The following is a 10,847-nucleotide window of genomic DNA, read 5'->3' as shown; positions in this document are numbered from 1 at the left end:
ATCCTCAGCACCCCGGACCCAGCTGCTCGTCCCCTCCAGAACCCGTTACCCGCTGGCCTCGCCCCTTCATCTTCCCCCCCACCCTGCCCGGCCGGCTCCGTTAGCCGCCTCTCGGTCCCGTTATCTGGCCGCCCCGACCCCATTATCCGCCCTTGCGCTGGGCCCGAGCCCCCGCGCGTCCCGGGGCCGCTGCCGCCCCCTCCCTTTCTCGCCGGCCGGAGCTCGGGGGCCGCGGGCTGGGCAGGGCCGGAGCCGCCTCCGCGCCGCTTCCCAGGCCCGGACGGCCGCGGGAGGAGGTCCCGCTGTCAGTCAGCGGGGAAGGCCGGGCCGGGCAGCCGAAGGGGGCGGCGCCGAGGATGGGCTCTGGCCGGGAGCTGGGAGGCGGAGGCGGAGGGGGCGGGGGCGGCTCAGGGCCTTATAAGCGGCGGGGGCAGGGCGGGAGGGAGGCAAGTGTCAGGCCGATGTGCAGCCCGCGAGGGGCCGGGGTCGGGGCCGCCGGGGCCATGCGCGCGGGCTGGGCAGGGGACCCGCGGGGCGCAGAGCGTAGCCGCTTCGGAGCCTGAGCCTCCCGGGGCCGCGGCCGGGGAGCCGCGCGGGGCCGGCCGGCCGGGGGGAGGGGAGCGATGCGGCGCCGGCGGGCCGCGGTGGCCGCGGGTTTCTGCGCCTCCTTCCTGCTGGGCTCGGTCCTCAACGTGCTCTTCGCACCGGGCTCGGAGCCTCCGCGGCCAGGCCAGTCCCCCGGGCCCTCGCCAGACCCGGGCCCGGGCCGTCGCGGGGGCCGCGGGGAGCTGGCCCGTCAGATCCGAGCGCGCTACGAGGAGGTGCAGCGCTATTCCCGCGGGGGCCCCGGTCCCGGGGCCGGCCGGCCGGAGCGGCGGCGCCTGATGGACCTAGCTCCGGGCGGCCCGGGCCTGCAGCGTCCCCGCCCCCCGCGGGCCCGGCCCCTGCCCGACGGCGCTCCGGGCTGGCCCCCGGCTCCTGGCCCGGGCTCCCCCGGCCCGGGCTCCTCCGGCCCGGGCCCGCGCCTGGGCTGCGCCGCGCTCCGCAACGTGTCCGGCGCACAGTACGTGGGCTCCGGCTACACCAAGGCCGTGTACCGGGTCCGCCTGCCCGGCGGCGTCGCGGTGGCGCTCAAGGCGGTGGACTTCAGCGGCCACGATCTGGGCAGCTGTGTGCGCGAGTTCGGGGCGCGGAGGGGCTGCTATCGGCTGGCGGCCCACAAGCTGCTCAAGGAGATGGTGCTGCTGGAGCGGCTGCGGCACCCCAACGTGCTGCAGGTACGAGGGGGCGGGTGCAGGGATAAGGGTGCTGGCTGGACGTGCCAGTGCCCGACCACTCGGGCTGGAAGAGAAGCCTTGGTCTTAACGGAGCCCTGATGACTGTCCAGGCTAAGATAGGGGCAGAACCCGGACCGTGGCAGCTTCCCATTACACCACCCTGCTTGGGTGGGCGTCCCGTTATGGAGAGACTCCCGGGTTTCTCAGCTTCCAAACCGTATCTCTTGAAGACAGGACAGAGGGTCCCCAGACTCGGGGTAGGGGTGGGGGTCCATTCGGGCTTAGGACCCTGCTTCTGGCTGGAGCTGGGGTGTTGAGCACCGGGGAAGGGACCCCAGCCAAAACAATGAACAGAGGTCATCCCTGAGTCAGGGTCCCAACTGCAGTGATAGGGTCCCCTTTCTTGATGGAATCTGAACCCCACTTCTCTCAACTTCCAGTGACTTGTCTGGCTTTGAAGTTGGGGTGGAACTGCAATGGGGTTGGGAAGAGCTAGAAAAAGACCAGGCTTGATTCCCAGAGAATATCCCGTACTCCACCCAGAAGCTGCTGAAAGGACTGGAGGGGATTGGATAGTAGGCCAGAAAATGCATGGCCCTTCCCAGAAGAGACCCTGGCCTCAAAGTAGGCTTTGGAAGTATTGAGGAAGCCTCGGGGTCCTAGCTCAATGCTCGGGGGACAGGCTGGGGACCTGAGGGTCTGCATGTCACATTATCTGAACAAATGTGGCCAAGAGGCTGGAAGATTGAGAAGACCAGATGCCCAGGTTCCTACTAGATGGGACTCTGTCTCTCCCGTTCACTGGGGGACAGAGGGGAAAGATGAGACCCAACCTTGTTCCCTCCGGGCTAGACTAAGAGAGGGGGCCTCTCATAGTCCCAGCACTGCCCTAACACACCCACTTTCTCCTCTCCCCCAGCTCTCCTCGGTCCTTGAGTCAGCCCTAGGATTAGACTAACCGTTCCCTTAGCACATGTCTGAGCGGACTGAGAGGGGAATCCCTGGCTGCTTTTGGCCCGCTGAGCATAGGGTTTGTTCAGACTCCCCAGCTGAGGAATGTTGCCCACACCTTCCACCTCCTAGCCCACTCAAATTAACCTTTCTGCACCCGGCAGAACTGGTCAGAAACCCAGGAATCCTTCCGTCCTTTCCTCAGGAGTGAGTTGGACACCAGATCTGGGTAGGCCTGGCAGAATAGGAGAGAGAAGCCAGAGAGCTGTTTATACTACTGTTGGCTCCCAGTCTCCCTGGGCTACTCCAGCCCTGGTCAGACACACGTTGACTGGGTCCTGGGCCCTGAACTGGTTGCAGAAGGTCAGGCAGAGCCAACAGTTATGGGTGGTTACGCTCCAGTGTCAGCCAACTGTTGCACGGCTGACACTGGAGCTACAGGGAGTGAGCAGTGGGTCACGTGGCCCTTCTAACTGGGAGGATCTTGTTCTCTTTGCTTCCCAGGAGCTCCTGGGAACCTTTTGGAAACCTGGGGTGTAGGCCAGATTCTGAGGCAGTGGAGAAGGTCTTGAGTGTGTTAGCAGGATATTAAGTGTTAGTTAATTGACTCAAGACCCCACCCCCCTCCCTTACAAGGGATTTGAGGTTTGATGCGCTTTCCTGTCTCTTAAGGAACTTCTCCCGCCCTCTCTTACCCCACCCAAACTTCAAGACGAGCATCCAGCTAACCGCCCTCACGCATATGTCAGGCCCCCAGCCCAATGCTGAAGGTGCCAAAGGGGAAAAAATTACAACTGAATAGTTTTCACTCGTTCTCTCTAGACCGAGACTGGGTTGGCTGTGTTACTCTTACAGGGTCGGAGACTGGGGTTAGTTGCCCTAGGACAGAAGTGTTACAAGATGGAGAGGGTGCCAGGTCCTTTCTGCCAGGGGAGAGGTGAAAAGCTACCATTACGGGGAGGTAGAGCTACCTTGGTGTGAATTTCGGGACTGCCTTGGTATCGGGTCTCCTACATTCGTCCCCCAACCCCCAGGCCAGTATCCCTCTGGCTTCTTCAGCAATGCCACCTCTGCTCCAGGTAAGCCTGCCTGGGGGACTTCCTGCTCAGGAGGCTCCAGTTCTGGTGTGCAGGGAACTAGAAATAATGTTGTTTTAATACGTCTTAATCGTTTAAAATTTCAAAACTGTTCGACTGTTTGCTGAACCGGGGAGGAGCCAGAGAGTGTTTCCCGCTCCCCGAGGCCCCCTCAGCCTCTCTGGCAGCCCTGAAGTTGGTGCTGGTTCTAATAGAAAAGGGCCAGGATAGCATGTCCCACTGGCCCTTCTCAGAGCTTGCTCAGTCCGGGGACTGCCTGGGCGAGATCTCTCCATCCATCTCTGTGACCCCTCCCCAACCCACCTCCCTCTCTCTCTCTCTCTCTCTCTCTCTCTCTCTCTCTCTCTCTCTCTCTCTGTCTCTTTCTCTCTCACACACACACACACACACATGCGCGCACACACACACACCACTCCCTCACGTGATAGATGCCTCTATAGCCCAGGGTCAAAGGGCACAAGGGTCTTCCCTCCCCTGCATCACTGTCGTTCCCAGGGCCTCAGGCCTCAGATGGGGCCCCAGGCCTACTTGGGCCCTGATTCTGGCCCTGCTAGAGTATATTTCTTCTCCCAAAGGAACAAAAGATTCGACTGAAATGCTCAGCCTCAGGCTTCCTGGGGGGGGGGGGGAGTTAATGGTGTCTTTTTATTTTTTCCTGAGGGGTGTTGATTAATACCTCGTTAACAGCGCATTTAACGACCTCCGGGTGTTTAATAACCTTCAGAAGTTTCCCACAAAGGCTCAGACTCTGGGCAAGAAAATGAGAACCAGGCTCCAGGGCTGCTCCTTTTACCTCACCCCTACCTCTGCCCCACTGGGGTCTGGGGTCTCCCTGGGCTGATGTGGGGTGGGGAGGGTAGAGAGAGAGGGAAGAAGGGGGCCCCGGGGATTTCCCCCTGACCCCCCCCAAGCTGCAGCCCTAGTGATCTGAAAGCGACACCGAGACATGCCTTCCCTCGTGCCAGCAGGACTGAGGTAGCTGGCTCCAGGGACGGGGAGCTGCAAGGGCACTCCTGGGATGGAAGGGAGCATATAAGGACCTGGAGTGGAGCTGGGAAGGGTGTGAAGGGTGACGGTGTGCAGGGACATCTAGCCCAGGGGCTTGACTCCCCTGCCGCCTCACCCCACCGGCACCCCCCATCGTGCAGCCCTCCCCTCTTCCCACTCTGGCCCAGACAACTCAGCCTTTGTGTTCCTCCTCCCTACAGGGTGCTGGTTGTTTTGAGCACCGGCTGATCCTTAGCTGATGTGCAGCATGGTGGGAGAGACTGGGAGAAGCAGAGATCTCTGTGGATGCTGGTTGAGGTGTCAGTGACAGAGTGAGGCTGTGCTTCCCAGAAGCCCCTGGCCAGCTGAGCTGTACGGAGCCCCTCCCCCAGATCACATGGAGCGGGCCGGCCCTTGTGACCCTGCCCTCAAAGAACTGACCTTCCCCAGGAACCACCCTTACTACTCCCCCAGTTGATATGGGTGACCCCACCCCACCCTGCCCTGCCCACCAGCTATGCAGAGAACACCCAGTGATATGCCCCTTGGATACTTTTTGTTCTGATCGACACTTGTTACCAATCCCAAGGGAGATTGCTTTTCCTCCAGAAAGACCAGAGCAGAGGAAAAATGAAGGTGCCAGAAAGTGAAAATGATGAAGCAAAGACAAGGATTAGAGCAGGGGAGGAGGTATAACATCCATTTGTTGGCTGGGCGATTAGCAAATAGTACTCATGGAAAGAACAAGGCTGTGGAATCAGAGTAACATAAATTTGAATCCTAGCTCCTGCAATTCTTAGCTGTGTGGCCTTGGGGAGGTAACTTAACCTCTCTGAGTTGGTTTCCTTACATGTGAATTGGAGACACTAATAGTACCTACTATGCTCTTTTAAGGTTATTCTAAGAATTGAGTTTTGCTTATAAAACATTTAGCACAGTGCCTGGCACATGGTTAACACAAGTTGGCCAGACCTGCCCATTTACCTGAGTGGCCAGAGGTAAGGGGCTGATGGAATCAGTAGGAACTCTGGCTGCTGGGACAGAGGGCAGGCTTCCCAGGCAACGTTGCTATTCTCTTCTGGCCCGAGCTGAAGCAGAGACCTAGGGATGGGAGGGTGGGGGGCATGTGAAAACCCAGCCCTTCCTTGTCCCCACTCCCATCCTGTGACCTCATGACCCGCCTGGGCCTCTTCCAGCTCTATGGCTACTGCTACCAGGACAGCGAGGACATCCCAGACACCCTGACCACCATCACGGAGCTGGGCGCCCCTGTGGAAATGATCCAGCTGCTGCAGACTTCCTGGGAGGATCGCTTCCGAGTGAGCAGGGAAGAGGGCCAGGGCCCCGGGCTCCTTGCTGCGATGGTTCTCCCTTAGAAGGCCAGATCTCCAGAGCAGCTTCAACTCCTCCTCAGTTGAGGGAGAGGGAGGGAAGGATGGAGCAAAGCTGACTCGGCCATCGGCCAAAGGGTTAAAAAAAGAAACGAGGCAAAGAGGATCCTGAGGTTTTTGTGCTCCTGCCGCCCTGACACACACACTCACACATACTCTCAGCCTGGCTGCAGGAGGGCCAGTGTCCTAAGACTAGAAAAGAGCTTAAGGTCATCTCGACCCTCCCTCTATTTGCATACACTGCACAGAAACCACACTGAAGATGCAGCTTCAGGGAGGATATGCTCTATGCCCAGACTGCCCATTTCCCACTTATTCCATGTTACCCTCAGGGTCAGGCCCACCGGGGGTAATAGAAAATCGCTGGCTTGCTCAGTAAGGCCCCAGGCCTCAGTCCTTAGTGAGCTCCAGAGCCTTGAAGAAAAAGGCAAACCCCCAAGCTCAGTCCAGAGCACCAAAGCGGGGAGCCCCCAGGCACCCTTCCAGGAGAGAAGCCGTGAGCAGCCTGGTGTTTGCCCCTCAGATCTGCCTGAGCCTGGGCCGCCTCCTCCACCACCTGGCCCACTCCCCGCTGGGCTCGGTCACTCTGCTGGACTTCCGCCCCCGACAGTTCGTGCTGGTGGATGGGGAACTGAAGGTGACGGATCTGGATGACGCCCGCGTGGAGGAGACACCGTGCACAGGCAGCGCTGACTGCACACTCGAGTTCCCAGCCAGGAATTTCACCCTGCCCTGCTCAGCCCAGGGCTGGTGCGAGGCCATGAATGAGAAACGCAACCTCTACAATGCCTACAGGTGACCTCCATCTCCACTCAGGAAGGCCGGCGGCGAGGGAGCGGGAGCCCGGGGTGGGGGTGGGGGCTCGCAGGGAGGGAGCCAGCATGGGGTCCAGGAGGCCAGCCAGACGCAGCCATGACCAGCGGAGTAGCAGGGGCGGGGGAAGGCCTCCACCCCTTCAAGAAGGGAACATTCAGGCTCCTGACCATGAGGCTAAAAATAGTCAGCCCCAAGGAGAATCTGGGTTGGGGGTGGCAGCTGGAGGCTTCTTAAAATAGTGTCAGACTCAGAGCTTAGGGCTGGTGGGACAGGCCCTGCCCCTTCCTCCCCTGGCCCTTCACCTCTGGAAGCTCCTCATAGAGCCAAGCCATGGGGCTGCTGTGACACGGGTCAGCCGGGCGATAATGCGGGGCTGAGGGGTGGGAAGGTCCCTGGGACGGGTGGGGAAAACAGACCTCAGATTTCAGTTTGGTATGAGGTTACCTGTGGCCTTAGCATGTGCCCAGACCCCGACCCTGAGTCTGAATAGACTCCTTGGCACACTCTGGGGGTATAGGCCCAGTTGGTTAGCCTGACAGAGCAGGCTCCCTGGCCAGGTTGGGGTTCTGTCCCAAGTTGGGGTAGAAGAAGGATATGTCCCCAAAGGCTGAAGCACTAAGCCCCTGATTTCTCTCTGCCCCAGGTTTTTCTTCACATACCTCCTGCCCCATAGTGCCCCACCCTCACTACGGCCTCTCTTGGACAGCATTGTCAATGCCACAGGTATGCTCTCCAGTGCCCACCTGCCTCCCGTCACCATCTCCCACCCCCAGCAAGCATGGGCATAAGAATGACCCAGGGCAGCACATGGTCCAGAAACATCATTTCCCAAAGTGGCATTCTGTGGCAAACTCAGTGCCCAGGCCTCCGGTCATCGGGGCCCAGGCTCCAGAGGGAGGGGGGAAAGGCAGCTGGCTGCCTACCTCAGGGAGAAGTAGGAGCCCAGGTACCCTCTTACAGCACCGTGCACTCTGCAGGAGAGCTCACCTGGGGGGTGGACGAGACCCTGGCCCAGCTGGAGAAGGTGCTGCACCTGTACCGAAGCGGGCAGTATCTGCAGAACTCCACGGAGGCCGGCAGAGCCGGTGAGTGGCCCCGGCGAGGATCCAGGGGCTGGGGAGGTGGGGAACAGGTGCGAGGGTGGGTGATTCCCCTAATCGGGGAAGTGGCTCATCCTCCCTCTGAGACCGCTGTTTACCTTTCACTTCGACTGAGCTAGAACAACTATAATTGTGCCTTGAACTGGGGGGTGGGCGCTGACACCCCTTCTCTGGGTGGCTGCAAACCCCACTGGGTACTGACTGCGTGACTATGAGCAAGTTAACTTACACCTTGAGCCTCACTTTCCTCATCAGTGAATTGGGTTCAGTATTACCTGCCTCAGAATTCTTATGGGGATTAAATGGCAGGTGAAATGTGTGACAGCAGTTAACTCGTTTCCTGTTACACAGCTTGAACACAATATATGTTTGCTACTCTTTCCTTCCTCGCCCTTCTGGGGCTGGGAGGGTGGCTGGAGGTGGAGAAGGGGCTCCACACTGAAACCAGTTAAGAAGCTCCAGGGCAGAGAGAGAGTTCTAGCCACGGCTTGTGGGCTGTGGTCTCTCCTGCTGAGGCCCTGGGGTTTAGCATGGTTGGCAGGGGGGCGAGGGATGGGCAGCCTCTGTATTCAAGGAGCTCTGGCCAGTCTTAAGGGTGGGGGAGCCCTCGTTAGCCCTGTAAATAAAGTTTAACGAGGTGAACAATGGCTGGCTCTGTCCCTGCGGACGCTGTTTATGGGGCTATAAATCACAGCCAGCCCTGGACTTTGGTCTAGTCCCTGGTAGAAGACGGAGGCAGGAGGGCGGGGTGGCCGGAGGCCCAGGGCTTCTGCATTATCAGTCCAGAGCCGGGGCTCCCCAGGCAGCGGGAAAGACTCGCGGGAACAGGAGGCCTGCGGCTAAGCAGCTTCTGGGTTGAGGAGATTTCAGAGCCTTCTGTGGGGCTCTTTCTGTGAAATGGGGAGATTTCACATTCTTCCTCCAGCCTCTGCCCCAAATACTCAAGGTGTGGATTCCCAAATGGTCATTTTTTGTGTTTTACATTCATTTGCACGCCTCTGAACTTCAAAAACTCGATGACTGACCCCCTGTCCGAGGAACTGGCCTAGCCTCTCTCCCCAAGGCCAGGAGGAAATGGGACCAAAGGGCAGCTCTAAACTCTTTGCCACTCAAAGTGTGGTCTGCCAACCAGCAGCACCAGAAGCTGGTTGGAAATGCCAGTTCCCAAGCCCCACCCCAGACCTTCTGAATCAGAATCTGCATTTTAACAAGATTCCCTGGAGATTCACATGCACATTGAAGTTTGAGAAGCCCGGCTTTAAATGTCTAAAATGTTCTGAGCTCAGCAATCTTCCTGGTCAGCCGATGGCTCTGTGTGTGCACTTATCCCATGCCTGTGCCCGCCGTCATGTGTAGCCTGAACGAGTTGTGTGCCCTTATATATGGGAGACGTGTGTCTCCCAAAAAGTCAACCTGAGCTTTGCCTTTCCTGTGTGGTCATCCCAGTTTCACAGTGGTAGCTGCTTTCAACTCCATGCTAGGAGGACTGGGCCGGATTTCAGCCCTCACCTAGGAAATGTGGCTCACAGCCCTTTAAAGAAAGCGACCCCAGCCCTTACCCCTGGGCACGGAGAGTTCTCATCTGAGCTCCATCCCCAACCCACAGAGTACCAGCACCTCCCAGGCAGTACCATCCCCCAGGAAGACTACCGCTGCTGGCCATCCTACCACCACGGAAGCTGCCTGCTTTCAGTGTTCAACCTGGCCGAGGCTGTGGACATCTGTGAGAGCCATGCCCAGTGCCAGGCCTTTGTGGTCACCAACCAGACCACTTGGACAGGTGAGCCAGTGGGAAAGGACATCCTGAGGGAGGTGACTGGACTCCCCGGAAGAGATTGACAGGTAGCGGTCCCCCATCAGAAGCCAGCGATGGTGAGAAGACAAGTGTCCTCAGGGCAGTTGCGTTATGAGGAGAGTGGCCCTGCGTCCAGGGAGAGAATCATCCAGTCCTGTTACCTCTTACCTCTGCCCCCAGGTCGGCAACTAGTCTTTTTCAAGACAGGATGGAGCCACGTGGTCCCTGATCCCAGCAAGACCACATATGTGAGGGCCTCTGGCTGACCTGTCTGTGGGCTCAGCTGACCATCCCTGCCAGCTGGGCTTGCCTGTGACTTGCACTGGCAGCACTGTATGTCACCTGGGCACCCCTGCAGACAAGGCTGACATCCCCGACAGACCGAGGTGACCAGGACAACGTGCAATAATGCCACATGTTAAAATGTGAGTTTACCAGTCTAGGTCTGGGACTGCTGGCTCCAGGGCAGGAATCACGGAGGGCTGACTGCCCCTCTCACCCTCGGGGCTGCCAGCGAGGCTCAGGACGGTCTCGCCACTGGGGGCTCTGCCCCTCACTGGGACAGTTCTGTGGGCAGCCCCATCACTGTGTTTGTAGCGCGAGAATGTAGCCAGAGACCCTGCTGCCGTTGCTGCTGCCTGTGCCATGGCCCGGCGGGGGCCGCGTGGGGACAGTCAGTCACAGAGTGTTCTCTTAGCCAAGCTCCAGACTGGAGACTTGAAGGGATGCTCCGGGAGATGGGTGATTCTGTACCGGGGGAGGCCGCCTCTGGGCCCGACAGGGGCGCTGACCGGCCAGCCCAGGAGCAGGGGCACAGGAGCACGCGAGGTATGAGCCAGGTCATGGGGTTGAGGGGCAGGTAGCAGTTTGAGCCAGGACCTGGGGCGGGGGTGGGGCCGGGGCCTTTCTGCCTCATTTGCTTTCAGTGAAAGCCGCAAAGCAGCCAAAAGCAGCCTCTCCCCGCTCCTGGTGTTTGTATATCCAGAAGCTTTTGTACTTCTTGTTCATTAAAATGTTTATTTTTGTAAGAAAAAAAAATCAATTAATAAAAGGACATTTCATGGCAAGGGCTCTTCTCAAGCCGCATTTTCCTGGGCTGCCTTTCTCGTCTTCAGTTTTGTCTTTGGTGTCTGTTTGGGGGCGGGGGCAGCGTGTGATGAAGGAGTGAAGTCTCCATGCAAACACTGAAGCTGGCACAGTGTGTGTTCAGGCCCTGCTCCCATGGTTCCCGTCTCCGTCCTTGGCCCTCCACATCCATGTCCTAACAAAAGACAGGAGGGACTAACAAGGTTAAAATTTTAACACACACTCGCTTCTTCTATACAAAGCCTTTACCCAGAGGACTCATGTCCTAACGGTGGAATGTCAGCCACGCCAGGGTGCTCTGGGCAGCCTCCACTCAGGTCAGCTTTGCCTCTGTGCAGGATTGGGCC

The 10,847-nt window shown here is 58.9% G+C and overlaps 1 protein-coding gene across 3 annotated transcripts; it reads left to right on the top strand.

The window, feature by feature from the left end:
* Positions 1–444: 444 nt before the first annotated feature.
* On the top strand, positions 445–10,481 carry PKDCC (protein kinase domain containing, cytoplasmic). 3 transcript variants are annotated; one of them, XM_004265022.2, is made up of 7 exons: positions 445–1,277; positions 5,509–5,631; positions 6,227–6,498; positions 7,163–7,242; positions 7,497–7,604; positions 9,226–9,399; positions 9,595–10,481. In XM_004265022.2, exons 1-7 carry the CDS (start codon positions 624–626, stop codon positions 9,678–9,680), a joined length of 1,497 nt encoding a protein of 498 aa, XP_004265070.1. In that variant the 5' UTR covers positions 445–623; the 3' UTR covers positions 9,681–10,481. The 3 variants fall into 3 exon arrangements, with proteins under 3 accessions (XP_004265070.1, XP_033275094.1, XP_033275093.1); XM_033419203.2 differs by having other exon boundaries at positions 449–1,277; positions 6,314–6,498; XM_033419202.2 differs by having other exon boundaries at positions 449–1,277; positions 7,480–7,604.
* Positions 10,482–10,847: the final 366 nt, after the last annotated feature.

This window comes from Orcinus orca, chromosome 13, assembly GCF_937001465.1.
Source record: "Orcinus orca chromosome 13, mOrcOrc1.1, whole genome shotgun sequence".
In the NCBI taxonomy this organism is placed as follows: domain Eukaryota; kingdom Metazoa; phylum Chordata; class Mammalia; order Artiodactyla; family Delphinidae; genus Orcinus; species Orcinus orca.
Note: the sequence above shows the minus strand (reverse complement) of the source record. Positions and strands in the feature narration are given on the sequence as shown.

Excerpts from the sequence above, each read along its gene's own strand:
- PKDCC (XM_004265022.2), top strand. The coding sequence starts at position 624 with ATGCGGCGCCGGCGGGCCGCGGTGGCCGCGGGTTTCTGCGCCTCCTTC. Across the intron at positions 6,499-7,162 it reads AACCTCTACAATGCCTACAG|GTTTTTCTTCACATACCTCC; the intron begins GTGACCTCCATC and ends TCTCTGCCCCAG. Across the intron at positions 7,605-9,225 it reads CACGGAGGCCGGCAGAGCCG|AGTACCAGCACCTCCCAGGC; the intron begins GTGAGTGGCCCC and ends CCCAACCCACAG.